Source organism: Mauremys reevesii, linkage group 10 (genome assembly GCF_016161935.1).
Source record: "Mauremys reevesii isolate NIE-2019 linkage group 10, ASM1616193v1, whole genome shotgun sequence".
In the NCBI taxonomy this organism is placed as follows: domain Eukaryota; kingdom Metazoa; phylum Chordata; order Testudines; family Geoemydidae; genus Mauremys; species Mauremys reevesii.
Window position 1 is genome coordinate 81,404,369 of NC_052632.1, and position 24,095 is coordinate 81,428,463.

General features: G+C 46.9%; 1 protein-coding gene across 4 annotated transcripts in view; it reads right to left on the reverse strand.

Annotated features, from left to right (window-relative positions):
* The window catches only part of NOXO1 (NADPH oxidase organizer 1), a 28,164-nt gene extending 4,144 nt beyond the window's left edge, over window positions 1-24,020 (reverse strand). Inside the window, exons 1-9 of one of the 4 annotated variants that reach the window (XM_039492457.1) lie at window positions 23,886-24,020; window positions 17,248-17,422; window positions 5,517-5,616; window positions 4,413-4,493; window positions 4,224-4,299; window positions 3,558-3,738; window positions 2,278-2,471; window positions 1,684-1,797; window positions 789-906 (exon numbers count right to left, since the gene is read on the reverse strand). In XM_039492457.1, the coding sequence (XP_039348391.1) occupies window positions 789-906; window positions 1,684-1,797; window positions 2,278-2,471; window positions 3,558-3,738; window positions 4,224-4,299; window positions 4,413-4,487 (758 nt within the window). In that variant the 5' untranslated portion in view covers window positions 4,488-4,493; window positions 5,517-5,616; window positions 17,248-17,422; window positions 23,886-24,020. Of the gene's footprint in view, window positions 1-788; window positions 907-1,683; window positions 1,798-2,277; window positions 2,472-3,557; window positions 3,739-4,223; window positions 4,300-4,412; window positions 4,494-4,925; window positions 5,021-5,516; window positions 5,617-10,858; window positions 10,981-17,247; window positions 17,423-23,885 lie in introns of those variants that run through there. The other 3 variants (XM_039492458.1, XM_039492455.1, XM_039492459.1) reach the window with 3 other exon arrangements.
* Window positions 24,021-24,095: the final 75 nt, after the last annotated feature.

Here is a 24,095-nt window from a genome sequence, read left to right on the forward strand (position 1 = left end):
CCATTGAGGGCAAAGGGAAGACAAGGAGCGAGCTCAGAATTGGTGACACCAAAGCCAGGGGAGACAAGGTTGGGGTTGGTCCTGCTTTGAGCAGGGGTTGGACTAGATCCCTCCTGAGGTCTCTTCCCACCCTAATCTTTGATGATTCTATGACAGGTGGGACCCATGGGACGTGTAGAACAGTGTGCTCAGATAGAGCCCTGGGGGGTGAATCCATCCCAAGGGGATGGGGCACTGCAAGCTGCCCTGGCGGGATCCATGCCAGATTTCAGCAGACAAGCACAGGGGGTTAGCGGGGTGCTGCCAGGGTAACCGTATCCATGCCCACGCAGATTCTGCAGCTAGGATAGCGGTGTGCTGGGTGCAGGGGTTGGTGGCTGCCAGCCCAGCCCATAGGCATGAATTCCATGCCAGTCTCCGATTACTTCCCCACACACAGTCTGGTCACTCGGGTTGTGGGGAGAGAGGGGTTTCGCCCTGGACGTTCCATTGAGAATTCTTAATTCTCCCAGTAGGAGATGCTCTTTCCTCCCAAGCAACACAGGACAGGCTCCCCAGCACAGGCCTAGCCATGCCCCAAGTGCAGGCCTTCAGTCCCTGGACCCCCGCCCCCTTCAAGGGAGGCCAGCCCATTACTGTGTATCGGACATAAAGATCCCTGCCTGGGTGAGAGAGTTCTCTCAGACGGGCTGGGGGACTGCCAAAGGCTGAGGTCCGTGGGTACCTCCCCAGGGCAGGGAATGAGTGAGCTGCTGACTCAGCAGGGGGATGGGGGAAGAGAACCTCACCAGATCAGCCACCAGCCATTGTCAGATTTCTCTAGCACCTCCACAACTACCCCGACATTCAGAGAGAGCTCATCGGCCTTCTGAGACTTGTAGGCCCGCACGGCGTAATACAGAGTCCCTGGAAGAAAGAGGAAGGGGTCATTTCTGCTTTGCAGGTAAGAGAGAGCCCTGGGTGGAGCGTGGGAACGAGAGGTAGGAACACCACTCTGGACTGCCTGCCATCTGGGCAGCAGAACTTACAAGCAATAGGGGGTCATTCACCCCAGGTAGAGGGACCAGACCAATGTCGCCCTCTGGACAAGGGTGAATTTCACGCATTGGAGAATCGAGCCTCCAAGCCTCTCTGCAGTGGGTAGGGATTACGGAGATGGAGGAACCGAGGCCTGGAGGCTAAAAGGGACCATGTCAACTCCAAATCTAATCAGTCTTCAGGAAGCTAAAGGGGGTTCCAAGTGCTGCCCCGAGTCCTGTTGCCAGCCAGGTGTCTGGGGAAATGACCAACTGACCCACAGGGTAATTGTCGTTGTCAAAAGCACAAAGGAAACAAATTGGGGAAGATCGTTATCACAAGGCCACTTGTAATGACAACAGGTAAAGGTGTGCAGATGAGTGTGAGCTTTAAATTGACAACAGCCCTGTAAGGGACTTGCCCGAGGTCACACAACAAGTCATTGGCAGAGCTGGGCACCAGAACCCAGGTCTCCCGCGTCCCAGTCCTGGGTGTTAACCGCCAGCTCATGCCTCCTCTCTGTGATGTGTTTGTTTTTCAGTCTGAGCTGAATTTTTTTTGCAGGACCTACTTTTAGGGGGGAAATGTTGATGTAGTGACATGCAGCCCCAAGCCAGCAACAGCGATGGAAAGCTCAGAGCCACAGCAAGGGATAAACAGACTCACCCGCCTCATCCAGTTCTCTGGCATTCAGACTCGCCTCCCCAGTTACTCTCGCCTCCAGATACGGAGCTGGGAACCAGGCTATTTGCTGATCCTTGTTCTCCACCAGCCACCACCCTGCGGCAAACAGCAAGAGGGAGCATGTAATGCAGGAGCACTTTTAATAACCCAATACACTGCACTTGGACACTGCTGTCAAAGTGCTTCTCAGCCGTTCATTATTGAAGCTTTGCAGCCCCTGTGTTAATTATTATAGGGGACGTGGCAACCGCCCAATATTAAAGTTGCCTAACACATGCGACTGTTTTTATAAAGTCTCCAACTCATGCTCTCTCCCAAGGTTAGATATAGAAGTCCCGACACTTACACTCCTTGTTCCACCAACCGGAACACCCTACTTCCCTTGTTCTTTTCTTCTTGACAGAATATTTACAATCCCAACCAAGGTAAGTTATACCATTCAGTACACACTCCCCATATTACAAATCACACGCACACATATTGCAAAACACACATTTTTGTCAGGCCATGAACCAGTCTAAAAATCTCTAGAATTCACATCCAAAACCAGAAAATAACCAGACATACAAGACATACCAGTCACATCCTTGATTAACACTTCGACAATTTCCTTCTTGGCAACTTTGAAGGGTCTGTTCTTTGTGTCTTTGGTTTCATAGGCTTCGATGCAGCTGTAGTTCTGGGAGACCACTGGCTGAGTAACAGATGGGTTCTGCTGCTTGGACTGGTCTTTCTTTCCATCTCCCATTTCTGAGGGCATAATTATAATGCTGGAAAGTAAAGTTTGACACTGGTTTGTTCTGAAGCCAGGAGAGAGACTGCATTTCAGATCAATTTCAAGAACATCCTTTGGGTGCAATTCACCCATATGCAGAAGACCAGGACAATGGGTAGCCAGCATTTAAGTCCATAGGATCTAAAAGCCCTCAGCAAACATTCCCAAACATACCTCTTCTCTTGCGCAAGTTCTTATGGCCAGTGCACAGGTGGGATACTGGGGCACAGAGGGTCTGAGAGAGATGCTCAAACTCAGTGAAACCATCGTAGAGTTGGAAATAAACCTTGAAAGGCCCTGGTTCCCATACTCCGTCCCTTACCACTAGCCCACACTCCTCTCAGTATCTGCATTTCCACTTTGCAGGGGTTTGTAATGACCCTTCTGAATTGCAATAGTCAGAGGGTGTTGCACACAGGTTGTTACCCTGCCTGTTTGCTTTCTGTCTGTTTGCAAAAGTGTCATTAACTTGCTCCATCCATTTTGCATTAAGCAAGACATCAAAACCCTGAAATTCACTTTGTTTCTGAGTGTGCTTTGATCTAGAATAAAAACTGCCTCATTTTTAATATGTTCATAATTATTGTTTTGCTGTTTGCCAATTGAAAACCATGCTTTCAAAAGAGCTAGTTCTCTAGATTTGAAAAGCAGTTGCTAATACAGAATCTCAGGCAGGGAAGCAGATCAGGGGTTGCTGAGATACATTATTATTAAGGAAAATATTGGCTGATTTTCAATTTTGGCTCTGCAGCACAAATATACCACGGGTCTGAGTGAAACCAGCAATATCTAGAAAATGTTAAGTTCTGCATCCTGAAAAAAGTGAGTGAGAGAATGGAAAAAGGGATCAAGATGCAAGGAGAACAGGGGGAAGCATTATGGAAAACTTATCAGTGTTTTTATCATTCAATGTCACGTCAGTCGTCCTGCATTACTAATTAATTCAGAGTGGATCACAAAATGGAAAACATTTCCCAGGAAAAAAACATAATTTTTTCTCCACCTTTTGTATTGAAATTTCCCTTCCCCCTGTTTCATAAACAGAAATGTGAAAAGCCTGGGAAGCATAATTCATCAGTACCTGTTTTTTGGAAAGGAAGGATCTAGGTCTTGGGTTTGTGCTTTGAAAAACTGGATCACATCTTCGCTCTGGGAGACTTTAGCATCCGCTTTCAGCAGCTCCTGGGAGTAAGTCTCCAGCAGTTTCAATCTCTCCATTGACCTGCTCACATTCCTGCTCTTTCTCTGCATCAGTTTTGCATCTTTGAAGTGATAGAAAGAAAACACTGTTAGCAAGTGATTATAATGTGCTGCTGCCTTGTCCGCAGTACCTTCTGCCAACACATCTCTAATTCCCATCCCAGTGCGAGACGTCATCTATAGAACCAGGATCAATTACTGTAAATATTGCGGTGTCTCTCATCACCATTTTCAATGGCTTGTGCCTTGGAGTTAGTGCTGTTTTGTATCAGGCCTTACATTTGCCCTTCATCATATCTGAAGGCTGCACTGTATCATGTTGCAAAGGGCTTGGATCAATATTTAAGCTGGAAAGTTAATTATCAAATGTGTTCCTTTAACCCAACACTAGGCCAGATTCTGCACTGGTGTAAATCAGCACCAGCTGAGGCTCTGGCCCAGTGACTGATTTCTAGTCCCCTTTCTGCATCCGTGCTTTCCCTCCAACCCCTCTAGTCATTTTTGTTGGTCTTCCCTTCCCTCTCTCCTGTTTGTTACATCCCCTTACCTTGAAACTTTGGAATGCTCCGGTCAGATTTCTTCAGTAAACCACCTTCTATGGGGAATTTTCTCTTCAGTACTTTCTGAGTGACCCCAGAGAGCAAGAAAGGAGAGAAAGCAAATGAGCAATGGCATTCCCACCTGCCAGTAATGGCAGCAACGAAATAACACCAGGTCCAGGGATTTGTTAACTTACATGGAATTTCTTAAACTCTTCGAAAGTCCTATAGATGAGAACGTTGTTTCGGTCTGACCAGGACACAGCCATCATGTACTTCTGAAAAAGAAAAAGGGAATAAAATAGGCTTTGATCACCGTAGCGGAGGTTTGAGATTCCCAGACTGGGGGTGCACTGAGCACTTGTTGGGGGTCTGCAGAGAGCTGTCCGGACACAAGAGCCCTGGCATCCAGCTGCTACATCACATTTAAAAAAAAAAAAAAAAGCTAAATCCTTTCCTGGAGTTACTTTTCCCTGTAAGGAATCACTGAAGGAGCTAGAGGGAATGTACAGGCTCACGGATGGAAAGGCAGGGAAGCCAAGAGGCAACCTTTCTATTAAGATGTGGCCCTGAAAAGGTTAGATTCTTCCTGTCCCAGCTGCTAACTTTGTGATCCCACTATTGGCAAGCAGAAGAGCGAACATGACCCTCTAGTTGTAAAAGAAAAAGCTCTAAATATATTTACAGGGAAGAGACTCAAATCAAAGTACCTTCTGCTTTCTGCACTGCATCAAGCCAACAGCTTTCACATCAACAGGGTACCGGCAACAGTTCATCTCTCCTACAGGCTGATGCTGCCCTCACCACACCCTGATTCAAGCTCTGCGGAGTCTGCTATGGCACCTGCTTTCTGTAGACTAAATATTCAGGAGCTGGAGGGAGGGGCCCTGGCTGCTCCAGCCAATCAGATTTAAAATAAACAGCCAATTTTTGTTTCCTGCTCCACCCAGAAATTTACAAAGTCCAGAAAGTCCAAGATCTGCCAATTTTGACATGCCTCTCGACTGACAGCACTGTAGGCTAAATCACAAATGCTGGGGGGAAGCTTCCTTTATGTTGCCTGGCTCTTTGCTTTCGAGCAGAGCAATGAAAAGCGAGGCATCCCTGGGTGTTGGGTGGAGTTTGTGTTCCCCGGGCAACAAATACAGGGATTCTTTGGGACAGACCAAACTAATTGTAGAATTTGAACATGTCACCAGTGAAAGTTGCTGGGGGCCACAGGGGGGGAGGCAGCGATGCAAAATGTGCTTGCTCACACTGTGTGGGCCACTGCAATGGATGCATAATGCACAGTTACTCACATTTGGCTCACCAACGCAGCAGGTGCACTTAGCCGCAGAGGGCTAGGGAGTGTTAATGCCAAGTCTGGGTATAGTTTGTAGTGTTGTAGCCGTGTTGGTCCTAGGATGTGGGAGAGACAAAGTGGGTGAGGTAAGATAGGTTACTGGACCAACGTCGGTGGGTGAAAGAGACAGACTTTTGCAGAGCTCTCTGTAGTTGAAAGTTCGTCTCTTTCACCCACAGAAGTTGGTCCAATAAAAGAGATTCCCTCACCCACCTTGTCTGTCTTGTGCGGTGATAGCACAAGCAAGAGGCTGGGCAACCTTCTTAAACACAAATCCCCATGCCAGAGTGTCTCAGGCGTGACCTTGGGGTGATGGGGTAGCTGAGGCTCCACGCCTGCCCTGTTACGGGAGCTGCCTGCAGCCATGGCATCTTGTGCTGCAAGATGTGCCCCCAGATCCCTTAAGCTAACCAGGGCTGAGCTAGGCCAGTATTTGGCTGGAGAGGCCTTCAGGGAAAAACCCAGGCAGTCCAGGAACTAGCACCTACGATTCAGTAGGCGAGGTTCTTCTCTGAGTCAGCGTAGAACCAATGCCCTACTCAGGCATTAGGGGGCACTGTGCTGCTACAGGTGCTGTAATACTGAGGGCCTGACTAAAGAGCCCCTGAGGTACTTTTTGCCAGGAAAGAGATGTTCACCCCAAAGCCCTGGGTAAATTCCAACATGGTAGAGCCGGTTTCCCCTGCATTTTAAGTTGAATCAGTTGTTCACGTCCTATCCTATACTATTGTGTAGATTTGCTATTAAACATCTGCTCTCTTCCACCTTAGAGATGGCTGAAGTGCTCTGCGACCTTTCCAGACCACAAATATCATAACGGTTGAGCATTTCCCATATATTACTCAGCCTCTAGCTGTGACTGTGTTCTGCATGAGCTCCAGCCAGGGAGTAGTCCCTGGTAAACAATACGGACAAAGCTGGAACTCGAGTTGTGCCTCTTTCTTTGGGTCTGAAGTGTATAGTTAATTTGTTGAATAAATTCCTCCTGAAGAACTGTGGTTCCATAGATCATGACAATAATAAACTGTGATAAATGTGGGGGTGCTCTTTGGTGATGATTAATACTGTAACTGGCCCTAGTGCTAGCGTGGTGTGTCTGTAGCAGAAATGGGGGTGGATATGTCACCCCCAGGGTCTATCTGTCTAGCACAGCCTACCAGCTAGGGCAAGAGAGAGGAGGTTTTTCTAACAGCTTATTTTTAAGGGTCATTAAGAGACAGTGTCACAGCAAGTAGCCTTACTGGCTCCTTGGCGGGCACCCAAACCTGTTTGCACCAGAGGAACCAGCCAGAGTCCCACAGGGTATGTCTACACTGCACACTAAGCGCAACCTCGGTGCAGACTCAGGTTCGAGCCCCAGCTCCCATTCCCTTCACACAGAAATTAGTCTGACTCAGGCCAATAACCCCTCTTGACTTGGGCCCTTGGAGGCGGGTGAGTCAGAGCCTGATCCCACTGTGATGCACATCAGAGCCCAGGCATGCTGGAGTGTAGATGCAGCTCAAGTCTGGGTTGCCAGACTCAGGCCTGGAGAGTCTGCCAGTCCTCTCCCACAATTCCCTGGGGCTGATATTCCCATCCCTTCAATTCCAAAACCTGTCACTTGCTTCCCAGACTCACGGGAGGATCTGGGCTCGCTGTGACCATGTGAGTTGTCCCGCTCTGCTCCTGTGACTTACGAGGAATTCCTAGCACTTAGCTTGCAATGGAGCATCAGATTAGATGAGACTGAATGTGGGCGTCAGCTGGGTTTTGTTTTAAAATCCTCTCTCTCTAATGCTTTATTCCAACTGCTAACTAAAAACAGGGTTTCAAGGCAGCTGCTGGTTGCTATCACTGATCTCAGGTTCCCAAAGGAGGAAATGCCGGGGGCCTGAGCTCAGTCGGAGGGAGCTGCAGGGTGAGGAGCGGTTGCTAGCTCCTGGGCTGATGGTGGAAGAATGTTGAGACCCCACCAGGGGCCAGGAATGGGCAAGAGGCCAAACACCGGAGGGGGTGCACTCAGAGAGACCAGAGCAGGGACAGAGGTGCAGTTAGCCCCGAAGTCGTGACAGCCATGAGGGCCACTGTCGCTTCCCAGCAGGATGGTGATGTAATCACCCCTTCAGCAAGCTGTGAAACTAGACACCCGTCAGAGGCCACCCAACAGGAAAGAGGAAGGACTTTCAACCTCTGCCAGCCCAGGGCCAGAGCAGAGCTTGGGAGTCAGAGGTGAAAAGCCCCATAACTCACCCCCTGCCCCCTCAGGCACCCATCGCCCTGCAGGGAAGAGGTTTCCGGATGGACTCTGCATTGTCCTAGGCACTTGAAGGGCAGAGTGGGACAACAGGAATCCGAGCAGCAGATCTGTTCTTACAAGAGGTGACCTGTGGCCCAGCTGCCGCAGTTCCAGCGCTGAAGCCGGGCCTTGCAGGATTCACTCAGCCCTAACCTGCCTCGGGCTATGAATAGGCTGACGAGTGCTTGGGATGGGCTCAACCTCTTTCTTTTCTGATCTAGTGTCCGGCAAATACGGTTGGGCTGGTTCTGCGCGTCAGAGCGCCGTCCGGGGGTGACACAGGACTTCCTGGATTTACATGTTTGAGCCAAGTCCTCCCCTGCCACGGGTGCACCTTGGCCTGGTGGAACCAGCACGGTTCCAGTACGGAAATGGCAGGGCCGGTAGGCCGCAGCCACGTGCATGGGGGGCATTGCCTCGTGCGCTGTCCCTGTGGCCCGGCCCAGCGGCTGCAGGGTAGGAGGGCCGGGATGTTCTACCTCCAGCTGGCTGGATCTCCATTCTCCCCCTTGGAGGTACTGGAGTGACGTCCACCATGTCTGTGGAGAGCCCCAGGCCGCATCCTTTCCACCAGGGCTGCACGCCTGGATTGGGCCTGTGGTTTCGCTGCAGGCGGAGATACGTCCTCATAGCTGAGACTGGCCATGAGCCGCTGCCCCACCCCCTCGGGCTGGTCTGTGCGTGCAGGCGGCGGGAGGGAAGGGACAGAGCGCAGGGCTGGCTCCGGCTGCTGTCTGCCTCCCTGCCGCACTGAGCCAGCAGCCCTCACTTCAAAGGGCGTGGGCTGCTGCAGCTGCCCGGGCTGGCTTGGCATCTGAGAGCTCTGCCCGCACCTGGGGCTGGGCCCCTCCTGACAGATATGCAGGGGCAGAACGGGGCTGGGGCACAGAGCCACTGTCAGGTGCCTGCCTCAGGCTGCCAGCTCCTCCCTTTGCACAGAAACCCCAGCGTCGGTCTGGCACTCACAGGCTGCCATGTGCGAGGAGTTAACAATGTGACCACGATGTGCCAGGCCCAAGGGAGCTCAGCGTGCAGGATTCCACAGAGCCCACAGTACCCAGGACAGGGTAGGCGACTACAGGAGAGTAACCTGGGGGAAGGGGGGATCTGGTGATATAAAGAGCAGAGGACATTATATTCCCCCTCCTTGTCACACTCGTCCCATTCACCTTCCACTCCCTCCTTCCGGGCTCTTCCCATCCTCCCCAGACACCTCGCAGTATCAGAGCCCACAGACTTGAACAATGAGGGAGCCCTGGTAGACAGTGGGGGAGGGCAGGCCCAGCCCCATTGGGTTTTAAAGGTCCCCTGCAATGAAGCTGCCTCCCCTTACATTGGGGAGTGTAGTCCACACCCCCATAGCGCTCACTGCTAGCAGATGTCCCTTTGCTCATTTTCACACACACACACACACACACGCCCCTCAAAGTTCCCCAAACAAAGCCAGTTTGAGCATCTGTGCCAGGAAGCCATGTGTCCCAGCGCCCCAGCAGTGGCGTTCTGAGCCTTGCTGCCGTGAGAGACTCTTGCCATTTTAAAACAGCTGCACCTCTTTGTATTACAGTCACACCTCAAGACCCAGCTGAAGTAAGGGCCCCTCTGGGCAAACACATGGCATTGCCCTGCCCCAAAGAGCTCACAGTCTAGAGAGACAAGACAGACCATTGGAAGGAGGCAGGGCTATTATTCCCATTGTACCCAAGGGAAACTGAGGCACAGAACTTGCCCAAGGTGACACAGGGAGTCTTTGTCAGTGACAGATATAGAACCCACATCCCCTGACTCCCAGTCCACTGCTTTAGTTCCCGCTTTATTTAACCACTAGCCTGCCTCTCCATCATTTGTGAAATGTCCCCGGCAGGTGAACTTGAAGGGCCTGATTCTCCTCTCCCATTGGTGTAAATCAGGAGCAACTCACTGATGTCAGTATTACACCAATGTACAAAGCAGAATAAGTGGGAGGAAAATCTAGCTCAGATCTTTAACACCACATAAGAGCCCAAACTGGAGTCTCAGAATGAAGATGCGCAAGGATATCCAGGGCCAGATTCTCAATCTCGGTAAAGCATAGTTCCATGGAAGTCAGTTTCTAACAGTGACCCATGATGAGCCTCTTACAGCTCCACAAGAAAAAGAGGATGAAACATCCTATGGGTATTGTTTAGCATGTGTTTGATTCAGATCCAGACTGTTTAGTAATCTGTAGCGTTTTGGAGAGTCCTCAGGGTACACACGAGAGTGGCTTTCTCCTGGGTTACTCTGACCTGCTTCAAGCTTCTCAGAAAATACACCCCCAAAAAACCACAAATGAGAAATTCTCAAGCCAGCCTCAAGATGCCACAGAGCACAATCCACTTCCAGGAGAGAACAGCATCAGTACCTACTCTGGGCAGAGCAGAGGTGGGTCAGCTGACACCTGGCATGTTGTCTGTGTGAGCGCTTAATTCCCTGCCAGCAACATCTTCTGGATCAAACCCTGCTTTTGGAAGTCATTTGTGATAAGACATGACATATCAGCACCCTTAATGAAAAACTCAGCTGCCTAACGGCTGAGTGCAAGAGAACAAAGGAAAAGTTTTAGACACTTGTTAAAGACAAAGACAAGCCTTGATTTAAAAAGGAAAAACAAACAAACCTGGAGCTGACTAAAAGTATATTGTTTACAGGGGCCAATGATAAGAAATGTAACCTTTCATGTAGGCTGGGATGAGAGGTTTTGCCAGCATCTGGCAGAGAACTTTAGGAATGTGTTTGGTTTCCTCTAACTCCATCAGCTGTGGCTGGGAATAGTTAATTTCTCGGTGGCTGTTTGAATCCCACTCAAATGTTTCCAGCATTCCGAATGCACAGCCATATCTTGTGCAGTACTTCTCTCCACATGAGAGTCACCCTCATCCTCCAGACACAGCTGAATTTCCGTGGTTCTAGGCACACTTTGTAAGGTCCTTCAGGATTCTTCCAGATAAAGGACACTCAAATAGTGCTGGGATGGTTATTGTGTGTCAGTTACTGGTACTCACCTAACTAATCCTGTCACTGGGTCAAATCTGACCAACACTGAACAAACTGTGATGGCTGTTTGGTGGTATGTGTAATAAACAGGTGATCTCAGCTCAGTTCCTCATGGATGGATGTCCATAGCAAGCTTGTCCTCAAGCTGCTTCTCTGCTAGGTGAAAAAGCATTGCAAGAAACCACAGTTTGGAATGGTGAGGGATACCCTAGTTCTCATTGGTGATCCCCTTAGTTCCCCTTATTCTCATTCACATCTAGCTCAATGAGTTACCATAGCAATTTAAGGCAGGGCCGCCCAGAGGATTCAGGGAGCCTGGGGTCTTCCCCCGCCACCGAATTGCTGCTGAAGACCCAGCACTTCAGCAGCAGGTCCCGGGGCGGAAGGACCCCCCGCCGTGGGTCATCATGGCACTTCGGCGGTGGGTCCCAGAGCGGAAGGACCCCCCTGCCGCCAAATTGCCGCCAAAGACACGGAGTGGAAGAAGCTCCGGGGGCCCCAGAGCGAGTGAAGGACCCTGCTCCAGGGGCCCTGAAAAACTCTCATGAGGGCCCCTGCGGGGCCCAGGACCTGGGGCAAATTGCCCCACTTGCCCCCCCTCTCTGGGCGGCCCTGATTTAAGGTGGTTATAGAATCCCCCAAAATGTTACTATTGGGTGTTGCGGTGTTAAGTGGCACATTGCGGCATATTTTCCAGTCTATTGCTGCATAGTTTCCAGAACATCAGCACTTAACACATTTTTTACGGTAAGCTTACACTTTACTGGTACAGGGTTATCTCTCGGTCAAGCACTCATGCCAACCTGTTTTAGGCCTGAGGCGTTCTAAGACCAACCTACATATCTTACTGCCCTAAAGGCTGCAGCCCTTGTGTTACAATCTTATCTTAGGTTTGAGAGTGGTAGCCGTGTTAGTCTGTATCAGCAAAAAGAACAAGGAGTCCTTGTGGCACCTTAGAGGCTAACAAATGTATTTGTTTGCTAGCCCACGAAAGCTTATGCCCAAATAAATGTGTTAGCCTCTAAGGTGCCACAAGGACTCCTCATTCTTTTAACCTTATCTTACTTATATACCTAGTACATTTTTACCAATACATGCTTCTCAATCCTATACTCCTATAATACTATCCCACATATTCCTTCAGTTTAAATCTATTCATTAGACACTGATTACATATGGGATAACCACAACAATAGATAACACAATGAAATTATTATATGAGGTGATTAGCTACAATCTGTTCAGTATCAGAGGGCTAGCTGTGTTAGTCTGGATCTGTAAGAGCAGCAAAGAGTCCTGTGGCATCTTATAGACTAACAGACGAATTAGAGCATGAGCTTTCGTGGGTAAATACCCACTTCGTTGGATGCATGTGACGAAGCGGGTATTCACCCACGAAAGCTCATGCTCCAATACGTCTGTTAGTCTATAAGGTGCCACAGGACTCTTTGCTGCTCTTACTAATCTTTTCAGTATAATAGAGCGGGGAGAAGCACTTGGTATCCATTCACTGAGAAGACCTCCTGTGGAGCAGGGGTGCTTCAAGAAAGTTTGATTCTGTGAAGCCAGCCAGCTCTGCAACAGACTGAACTTTGGGGGCTGGGGGACCTACTTTATTAGATAGGAGAGATAATAGTTAAGTGTAGGACCTAGTTTGCCTTTTATGGTTTTGTTTTGTATTGTAACCATTTGTTTCCATCACTATAATTTCTAGTGGAATCTCTATCCTTTCTTACAGAAACCTACTTTGGTTTTATGATACGTGCACACCTGTGCTGCATGTTACACAGAGACAGCGATTTAAGGTAAAACTAGTAAACTGGGCAGAGGATCTGGGATTTCTGTGAGCAGCCAGTGTCAGGGACTAGATGTCAGAGAGGAAACCTCCAAAGGGGACTCTGGGACTGGGCTGGGTGCCCCTATCGTTAACCTGCAAGGCAAAGACAGGGCTGACATAGCCCAGAGGCGAGTGTATGAGTGGCTGACAGGCTGGCGCTGGGAGGGGGCTGACCCCCAGCCACCCCAGGCAAGTCTACCTCTTGCTGGAGTCAGAGGATAATAAGGTGACTCTCAGTCCTGGGTACTCCAGGAACCATCAGAGTAACCATTAAAACATGTTGATTTGCAGCTAAATCAAGCCTTTGCTCTAAATTTGGTGTTTCTTTTTGCTAACCAGGACAATACATCTATAAATGTTTATTTAAACAACTATATTGCTTAACTTGCATTTAGTCAGATTCTTATTTTTTATGTTAAAAATGGTGAATGATGCATTTCTTATTTACGTTTTTCCTTGTGGTTTGTGTCCAGTTCCATTTGGATGGAAATTAAAATTCCATTAAAATGCATAAAAACAGCATTTACTATTTTTTTATGAAATAAAACTACCTGAAAAGTATCAGAAAAATAAATAAAAAAGTTTATCAAACCGTGTTTTACATTTACAGCTGATCTAATAAACAAAGGAAATGTTAAATGTAGTTAATGAATTGAACTGGTTGTTTCTGGCCACCGTTGTCTTTCAAGATTTTAGAACTAGTAGATCTCACCCTCTCACACCGAATTTTTATTCTTAGACTGGAAGAAGAAAACAAGCTTTGCTGCTTTTTCAGCTCCTAATCAGTCTCAGCTTTGAATGAACTAGTCACAAAAGTAGTTGAATAAAACACAGCTGCCAAATACTGGTTTAGCACTTCAACAAACCCTTGGCCACTGACTTCCACTAGTTCAGTGGTTTGACTTTCCTTAAAACCTGGCAGCAAACACGTACTGCTAACATTATTTTCCATATATAATTGAAAACTTGAACAAATGTAGTAAGTTTAGACCTTAACATAGGTGGTTGGTTTCAAATTTAAATAGATTTTGTTAAAATTAAACCTGTATTTATTTTAAATTTAATATATTTATATATATATATATTTTTTTAAAATCCATTTTTTTAAAATGATAGATATTCATCCTCCCTGTCCACTGCACACACAACTCTCCCCTTAGGGAGAGGCTGTGAGAGAGAACAAACCATATGTGACCGATGTGCTTAATGCACTATTGGAAGGTGTTCAGATACTAGTGAAGAAGATGGTATAAGAGCCCATCTAGAACAGAATATATAAATTCTACCTCCCTCAGTTCTTATCTATAAATGGGGATAATTCCTGGCCTCTCCCTGGAAAGGTAATGTGAGTGGTCAATAATGTTTAAGTGCTTTGAAATCTTTGGATGAAAGTCACACTCTAGACTGAGATATTAGGGGAGGGAAATCAGAGATTCAAGAGGATCAGGGAGACATGTCTTTCCATCTGCCCCCCAGAAGCACCCAGCTGAATGGGGTGCAAGTACAGAACAATGCAAAGGTGACAGAGCTAACTGGCTTGTATTTCTTTTTATGTTCCCTGGATTCAGAAGCTAAATCCAGTGAGGAGGGAGATCCATTGTGACTTCTTGTGAAATCAACATATTTAGGTGCTAAAACATGTCTTAAGGGCTCCTGTTACAAGCACCTGTTGCAACATGCTCATCATCCCTTTGGGAGCAGCTCACAGATTTTACTAAGGGTTGTGTTTTCTCTGTCCATTTGTCAGCGGTTAGGCAAGGGACAGGGGATATATTTAGGAACACAGTTTCCAGCTAAGATGGTGAGGAAAGTTGCTCCATCGCAGGCGAAAGTTTCCTGCTTTGTTCTAAGACAAGGAGATCAAAGATCACACTTCAAAGGATTTGATAGGATGTCAGCGCAGGACATGTTTGTGTTGGGGCTGGAGTGGAAGACATGAAGACACTGTTCAGGATGGTTCTCTGGGTCTCAAGGGTGCATGGCTGTAGTTTCTAAAGCAGCTTCTCAGGCCACAAAACAAACTTTCATGATGCTATATGCTGCTTGTCTCTCCACCCCAGAAGCAGCTGTATTTCAGCAGTGCTGCACGGTACATACTTTCTGGAGCACCTTGGGATCCTTCAAGAGGAAAGGCAACAGGAGTGAGGTTTGAATGGTGTGAATTGAACAAGGCAGGGATCCCATAATGAATAAGACAGGGCCCCAAGGCTCAGTGCATTCCTTTGCACCAAATTCTACTTGCAGTGACCTCAGCGTAAACGTGTAGTAACTCTGAATTCCTGCCAATGTAACTCAAGCCTTGTCTTCACAAGAGAAGAAGGTATGTTCTGACCTCATGTTCACTAACATTGGTAAAATCCTGCTGTGGACAAGGCAGTTGTAGTTTTCACATGTAAGCTGGCCTAGCCTCCTCCCTAGTGTTCACCTTGACTTGTTGGCACATGTGAAAACTACAAGCTGCTTTGTCTTCACTAGCTTTTTACCTGGTATTAGCTAGCTGTAGTTATACACCCCTTTACTTCCTAGTGAAGGAGAAGACCTTTTTGTTCCATTCTCCCGCTCCATCGAATTGAGAGGACAATACTTACCCACCTCCTGGGGGAGCTCTGAGGGTTAATTCATTAGTGTTTGTCTTGCCCCTTGAGGTCCTTGGAGGGAAGGTTTCATGGAAGTAAGCACTTTGATAGGTAATGTATGTAATCATCTGTTCTACTGTTAAATGAGTGATGTTTGAACATACATAAACTGCCCTTTCCCATGGGAATTGCAAAGGCACAAAACTTTTAAAGAAAAACTTCTATCAAACTTTCCCAGAGCTCAGAAGGTGCATGTTTTCAATTAAGGGTCAAGCCAGTCCTTACTGGAGCCCAACCGGTTCCCTCCTGCCCTAATTAGTGAATTCAAACTTTCCCCTTAGCCCCACTGGCTCTATCATAAAGGAGAAAAAATGCTCATTAATCTCAGGGAGAGTTGCATAAAGATGGGGAGTTGCAGGAAATATTTTGACTAAAGGAACCTCCGGTTGTAACTTTCCCATCTGATTTTATAGAGCTACTTTAAAGTCACAACATTTGTGATCAACAAGCAGCTGGCTGGGCACAAACTAGCAATTACAAGTCAGGTTTAAAGCTTATATGGGAGCATCTACACACAAATTACACTGGTTTCACTAAGCCAATTTAAAGTAAAGGGGTGCAACTTGTGTGTGCAGACAAGCCCTTTATCAGGAGGCGACAAAGTGGTGTTTGTGCCTTGGCTGGCCAGTGAACATATCCGAAAGGAGACTAATGGGTGTCCTATTCACCAGACCGTTCATGAGGGTCACAGGTAGAAAGGCATGTATGGGCATCGGGTCAGTGTTGTGGCAGGCATCCTCTTGTTGGGCGAGGGCTCCGTTAAGGTATGAGATAACAAAGCCTTTCCTGGTAGAGCTAAACTTCTTCCTTATGCTAAATATTTACCGAATTTTACTGTGTAAATTTTTCTGCCAATGATTCATTTGTACGTCAATACACAGGGTGTTTTAACCTGGTGCAATAACTTTTGTTCTATTTCCTTGCTGGTAATGACTCCACAAACATCTATATGACAAACTCCTATAGATAGTTAACTCGTGCTTTGTAACTGATTCACTAGCTTTGTGGGCAATTCCTCTAGCACTGAACAGACCATGATATGGAGGTATTATTGTGTCATTCTAAAGAATGCAATAGCTCCCTGCTGGAAACCGGTATCAAATCATTTAAAAAACCCTAGAGATCTTGGGTAAACTTTTCAAAAGTGCCTAGCTGACTTAGGCTGAAAGTCAACAGGACTTGCACTCCTAAGTCACCTACGTGCTTTTGAAAATGTTATCCTTTGTATTCTATTTGGGTGCCACATTTTCTGCTGGGGTAAATGGGTAATGCGCCACTGAAGTCAATTCATGCCAGTAGAGTCTGGCCCAACAGATTTGCAGAGTATTACATTTCTGTAGAACCCTATTAAATGCTCCAGGACTGCTGCTTTTTTAGGAAGCATGGAAACTCCTTCCAGGAGCCTCATACCCAGTACATCACAGGATCTGGAGCTAGAGATGTCAGCTAACAGCCTGCAGGACTTCTGCACCAAAACACACACCAGGCTTCCATTCAGTCACTCAGCAGTAGGATTAATGCCCTGTCTTGTAGCCTGCAGCCAGACTCATTTGCACTTATATACCCTGTTCCCTCTGAAAACATCCTTTGCCTTTTCATAGCACCTTCCACCCAAGCAGCTAAAAGCCCTCCATGGTGAGCTATCTGGGGCAGGGACTCTCTTTGTTCTGGGTTTGCACAGCACCTAGAATAATGGGGTCCTGGCCATGATGAGGGCTCCTAGGTGTGATGCTGGCAGAACGGGCCATGTCAGAGTGTACTCAGGTCAAATCACTTGTGCACTAGTATAGATCAAAGGGATTCGTATTTGGGGTGTTTAAACTTCATAAAACTAATAATAATGCTTATTTATTTATCTATCTGTGTCCTGGTAATGTTAAGGCAAACATTTACATTGCAAACACCACTTTACTATATAACTCACCAGATATCAAAGAAGCCTTGTAGAATGCAAATGAAGGACTTTTCTCAGAAAAGGTGCTAATTCCAAACCAAATGGCCACTGTGCGTGATGACCTGAGGTTAGAGACTCACAGTGCATTCCTCCACCATCATCAAAGGAAAAGCCCAGGTGGGTAGAGAGACTGTCAGCTTGGCTTCTGTGAGAAGAAGATATAACAAGGGTCGGCAACCTTTCAGAAGTGCTGTGCCAAGTCTTCATTTATTCACTCTAATTTAAGGTTTCGGGAGCCGCTAATACATTTTAACGTTTTTAGAAGGTCTCTTTCTATAAGTCTATAATATATAACTAAACTATTGTTGTATGTAAAGTAAATAAGGTTTTTAAAATGTTAAAAAGCTTCATTTAAAATTAAATTAAAATGCAGACCCCCCCCAGACCGGTGGCCAGGACTCGGGCAGTGTGAGTGCCACTGAAAATCAGCTCATGTGCTGCCTTCTGCACGCGTGCCATAGGTTGCCTACCCATGAGATATAAGAATGGACCCAAAGAAAGATGGGTCCTTCACCTCTGAACTGTTTGGATTCTTACAGGGAAGTAAGTGTACAGATGCAAAGCGAAGATCCCCAGAAACAATCTGGGTACTCAGAAAAGACTTGTGGGAAACTGGCAGTTTATTACATCCCTGCCACCACTTGGAGTTACAAACTGGTTCACCTTTACATCGATTTTACCTTTCATCTCTCAATAATTCATTCAAAAAGCTAATAAACCTTTAGTTAGTTTACTATAGAATTGGGAATCAACGTTGTCTTTGGTGTCAGATCTGGAGTCCCAGTTGATCTGGAGTAAGTGACTGGTCTCTTGGGACTGGAAGCAATCTGACATGGTGTGATTTTGGGGTTTAAGTGACCTTTTGTCACAAAGTCCTGTTTGTCTGGGTGGCAAGATAGACTGGAGAGTCTAAGGGGACTGTCTGTGACTCCATGGTAAGACTGGGCTAGTGATCCAGGAGTTCACACTTGTTACTGGTATGGTGAAATCTAATGATAGAACATACCACCAGGGTGTGGCATCTGCTCTTGTTTTCTGACAGTCTGCCCTGACGTCGGCACTCACAGTTGTGAGCCACTCCAGACAGCGTGACACTAGGCAATATAGTCATACAGATAATAATAACAGCAATTATTTAATGAAGTCTCATCACAGCCCTGAGTTTTATTACTGCCGTTTCACTCAGATTAACAGGCAGTTAGGAAGAGAGGTGCGATTCACCATGCCCCGTCTTTTAGATATAAATTAGATTTAAAAAGATGCATTGTTGGCAAGTCCCCTGCATTCCAAAGTTACAGGCCTTCACTAAGCCCAGCGGCTCTAAATTACAGGGTCAGGTAACACTCTGATGGGGGGAAGGGGACAACAATGCAGAAGCGGGAGCCCTCTGGTTATTGCCTCCAAGAAATATGTTCCCTAAGCAATTTTTTCAAACAAAGAGCCCTCAGTTTGCAGCAGTGTGTGTCATGTCCCTGGTTACTGAGAGCTCCTGAAATCAAAGCCCTGAGATCTGTGTATGAACTCGTGCGCTAGGTGCATCTATTGGACACTCATTAAACTGCAGAGCTGGTTGAGAAACAAAGACTAAAGCAACCAAAGTTCCACTGGCCTCAATGCAAAAACTGTGATGGGTTAGCTGGCTACTTCTTTCATCGATTCCAAGGCCAGAAGGGACCACTGTGATCATCTAGTCCGACCACCTGCGTAGCACCAGCCAGAGAGCTGCCCCCGAATCATTCCTAGACAGCTAGTTTAGACAAACATCCAGTCTTGATTTCAAATTTGTCAATGATGAAGAATCCACCCAGACCCTTGGGAAACTGTTCAATGATTAATTACTAGACCGTTAAAAGTTTACACATTATTTCCTGTCTGAATTTAGGCTTCAACTTCAAGTCGTTGGATAACGTCATACTTTTCTCCGCTCCCCGGAAGAGCCCATTATTAAATATTTGTTCCCCAGGTAGGTACTTATAGCCTGTAATCAAGTCACTCCCTCCCCCCACTCTCTTTGTTCAGCTAAATAGACGCAAGGAGCTCATTCATGATAAGGCATGTTTTCTAATCTTGTCATCCTTCTCTGAACTCTCTCCAATTTATCAACACCCTTCTCGAATTGTGGGCACCAGACTTGGACACAGTATTTTAACAGTGGTCACACTAGCACCAAATACAAAACTCAAATAATCTCTCTGCTCCTCCTTGAGATTCCCGTTTATGCATCAAAGGATCGCATGAACCCCTTCTGGCTGCAGCATCGCCCTGGGAGCTCATGTTTGGCTGATTATCCACACACATACACAACCCAAATCTTTTTCAGAGCCACTGTTTCCCAGGGTAGATTCCCCCATCCTGTAAGTATGGCCTATGGTCTTTGGTCCTAGATAGATACATTTAGCCATATTAAAATGCATATTGCTTGCTTGCACCCAGTTTACCAAGTGATCCTGATCACTCTGTATCAGTGATGTATCTTTCTCATTATTACCACTCTTCCAATTTTTGTGTCATCTGCAAATGTAATCATCACTGCTTGTCCCAAAGTCCTGATCAGGATTCGACACCTTGTTCAATCCAGCAGCTTTATTTAATATTTTTAAAAAGGTGACATGAAACAATTTGCTGCCTGGGAGGGAGCTTAGAGATGCTTTGCTTGGTTGGAAGGTCAGATTGCACCCCAGTGGCAGAACCCCCAGCTGGCTGCAGTCCAGAAAATCCTGTCTAGAAAAGATCTGAAAAGCGACTCGTAAAGAAGTGCCGTTCTAATGGGTTACCAAGTAAAACACCAAAATCAGCAGATGGGCCCAAAAGAGAGTGAACGAAATGGAGAGAAACAAAGGTGGGAGGAATGGGGTGAATTAATGTTTTATAAGTCACTCTATGACAACACGATATTAGTATTCATTGTTAGTTCTATTTTAATATTCATCAGTCATTTTACTGTTGTTAATAAATAACTGACATCAATCCTTTGCATTTCTAGAACTCATTTCATTCAGAGTCTGTGAAGAGCTTTACTTACTCCTCCCATCACTCTTTGTGAGGTTACCCAGTATTATTATCTCTGTTCAGCAAGTGGGAAATTGAAGGCAAAATTCTATCCTGACCTGCACCCCGGAGAACCCACTTAAGTACATGGGACAAAAGGCAGTTGTAAATAAAAGCAGAATTTGGCTCATAAAGTTTAACTGACCTGCCCAAGGTCACACAGTGAGTCAGTAGTAGAGGTGGGACTGGAACCTAGGAGTCCTGATGGCTTATCCACTATGCTACCCACTAGACCACATTCCTTCCCTTGCAGGGAAAAACAAGAGTTTATATTTTTATTTTTTGATTGAATTAAAGTGGCTCCTTTTTCCTCTAGAGGTAAGGTGGGTCTCCTGGCTCCCTTGGAGCTCTGAAGGCCTCTTCATTTCCCCCTTTATACTCCTGGCCACCCTCTAAGTTCCACACTGAACAGACCAGTCGGCACATACTGTTCTTTCGCCGAGCAGAAGGAGGCACTCTGGAGTAGAATGAAGCACTTGCTCCCCCCGCCCCCACAAATGGAGAGTTTTGCTACCTCCTCTTCTCCTCCAGGCCTCTCTGTCTAATGCAGCCAGTTTTGTTTTTAAAGCAGTCAGTCATATTTATGTGTCCCCACTCCTATAAAAAAAAATCCAAGACCAGGAAGTAGAGATATGATCATATTGGATATTAACTATGCACCACTGAGATCACGTTGGCCTCCAGGCATCCCCTCCCCTGTGTTTAGCTACTGAAATAGTGGACTGTAAAGTGTTCTGGGAAAGTCCCCTCTGGCCACCATGCTTGTCTACCCTACCCAGTTTTGCTGTCAAAACTAATGTCAACACCCAAAAGTCGACACAACAAAAATCACCACAGGGTGTTCACACTTGCTCCATCTGTCGGCAGATCACATCCGCATTGGGGACATCATCATCGAGAGTGTGAGCAATGCACCATGGGGATGTTTCCCATAGTGCAGTGTTGTGGGAAGGAAGAGCTGATTGCTGCATGAGTTCTCCCACAGCCCCCTCAGCTGCCGAGAGCAGCATCATGAGCAGCTCTGTGAGTTCTCCGTGCTCAGGAATGGCAAAGCAGCACCACAGTCTGTCCCCCTCCCCTGGCAGCAGCTGTCTGTGTTCCTAGTGCCAGGCAGAACAGGAGCAGTCCAGTGATTTGCTCTTTGTTCACCAAACGAAGCAGCACCCACATACTTTGCCTGAGCTTTGAAAAGGGAGGGGCGCATGTCTGCAGGGCAGCAGAGATCAAAACACAGAGCAGAGCGATCAGGCATTGTGGAATACTGGCGGAAGCCAGTTCTGTCCACAAAACAATCAGCAGTGTCTACACTGGTTCTTTGCTGATAATAAAGGGAGGGGAAAAGACAAAAGTCTTTGGTAGGGGTGGAAGTTTTTTGTTGCCAAAACTGGGTATTTTTGGTGACAAAAATCCCATTGTAGTGTGTAGGCTCTTATTATACGGAGATATACCGATCTGAGAGAGCTGGAAGGCACCTTGAAAGGTCATCAAGCCCAGTCCCCTGCCTTCACAGCAGGACCAAGTACTATCCCTGAAAATTTTTTGCCCTGATTCCTAAATGGGCATCTAAAGGATTGAACTCCCAACCCCAGGTTTAGCAAACCACACCTCAAGCCACTGAGCTATCCCTTCCCCACTTGCTAGTTGGGTGCCAAAACTTGGTAGTGTACACAAGGCCTAAGCGTAACACTATTCCCTGGACCAAAACCAAAACAAACAACCAAACAAATCCACCCACAGCACCTACATTTAACCAGGAAAGACAGTAACAAGTATATTTCCTCATTAGTGTCAAATAAATTTCCCCACAAAACTGCACCCACATAAACAGGGGATGGGTGAAGACCCCTTTAAACAAAATCAGGCCTAAAGCATATTAGGAATCCAGGTCAGAGCCAACGAAACCAGGAGGTTTAGAATGCTGGTCAAAGATGAGCTTTCAAACCTTTCTGAGGGTGGCCCGTTGCCTACTGGAAATATTACTTTGCATGGTGCTAACTATCTAGTATCAGAGGATAACACTCTACCAGGGAACTTCATGTTGTACAGCAGCTTTCAGACAAATTGCCCCTCCCACAATATTTCACAGCGTTCATAATACAATAGACTTAACCCTACCAGCAGAAGGTCGTTTAGAAACTTGGGCATGGGGGCGGGGAGAGAAAGGTATTTTCAGCAGAGGTAAGAAATGAGCTGGAAGAAGGACAAGATGGAGAAGTACAGGCAGGCTGTTTCCAGATGGTGAGGGTTGCGGAGGAGAAGACTCTCATGCCCAGGGATATGGAGGAGGCTTGTGCTAGACGAGTGAAAGGAGGAGAGGAAAAGAGGACAAGGACCCCCCTAGAATGCTGTTATGTAGCTTCCTGCAGTGATATTCCTCTGAGATCAGCTAGAGACTCTCTTATACAAGACACGGAGGCTGCAGCAATGAGAGTTGTTGCAGGGAAATTACAAATGAGGACTCCATAGAGACTATCCGCTTGCGAGGCAGGTACCCTGGCTGGAGTGAAATACCATTTCCACAGCAATCCAATAAAAGACAGCGCTTCACCCCACGTCAGATCAGAGGCTCTGTCCGGAGACGAGAGACCTGTAAGCAACATGTGACACTCCTCATCCATCTCAGGATTCAAGCTTCTGTTCCCCTCGTTGGACAAGGCCCAATTCTCAGGTCATTACACACCCATCCTTGCAAGGGTTGAAGACACAGTGGCTGACTTTGGAAGTTCACATCTCATGTTTGAAACAGTCTTCACCATTTTAAATAGGTTTCTCCTACCCAGGGTTGGATGAGCCTATCAGTGAGTTTTCTCATTGGCTTCAAGGGGCTTTGGCTCAGGCGCCCAGAGAGGGTGAATGGCTCTGTACTGAGACTCTGCAGACAGACTTTGTGTTTTCACCTGGTATTTATTGTTGTTTCAGCTGTGCTGAAATGGGAAGAGCGGGGATTTTGCTCATCAGGAAGAACAGGGTTTGTAAACCCTGTTCGAACTAAACCTCCTGGATGTGTGCAGAATTTCCCCCCACTCAGTCCAGCCAGTGTGTCTTTACCTACTGCCACACACGCTAGTGCGGGGATCTCAGTTAGACTTTGCGCAGATCGGTGCACACACTAATTGGTCCTGTCTTGTATTAATGGTTTTTCTGGTGTCCAGCCTAGCTGTGTCCTCTCTTAGCTGATGTCAGGAAGGGCAGTTAGGTGATGGGAAACCCGGACGGAATAGTTCTATAGCATAGTGTGCTCCATTTCTGTAGGACTAGCTAAAAGTTTCCTGCAGGGAAACCAAACATATATCTGCTCACCAAATGGGAAGAGTGTACTTAGTGGTTAGAGCAGGGGACTGCAAGTCAGGACATCTGGGTTGTAGTCCCAGCTCTGCCGCTTACTCACTGTGAGGGCGAGTCATTTCAGCTCCGTGCCTCAGTTTCCCCACAGGGGAAACACTTCCCTACTTCTCTGGGGTCGAGGTTTGCATGGGCTAGCTAATTATTTATCCAGCATCATTTATACAACTATTTATACAACACACAACATGGGCTAGCTAACTATTTATACAACACACCTCCCATAATTACGCTGGTTCTACAGATATGGGCACTGAGGGGTGAAGTGACTCCCCAGAGGTCATCAAGTGAGTTAGTAACAGAGCCAGGAAGAGATTAGGAGAGACAACGCAGTATCCACCCAAACAGCTCCTTCCATCTCCCGCCTAACTCACCTGCTCATGCCAAAATGCAACCGCCAGTCCCGAAGAGGCATTGTGATGTCACAT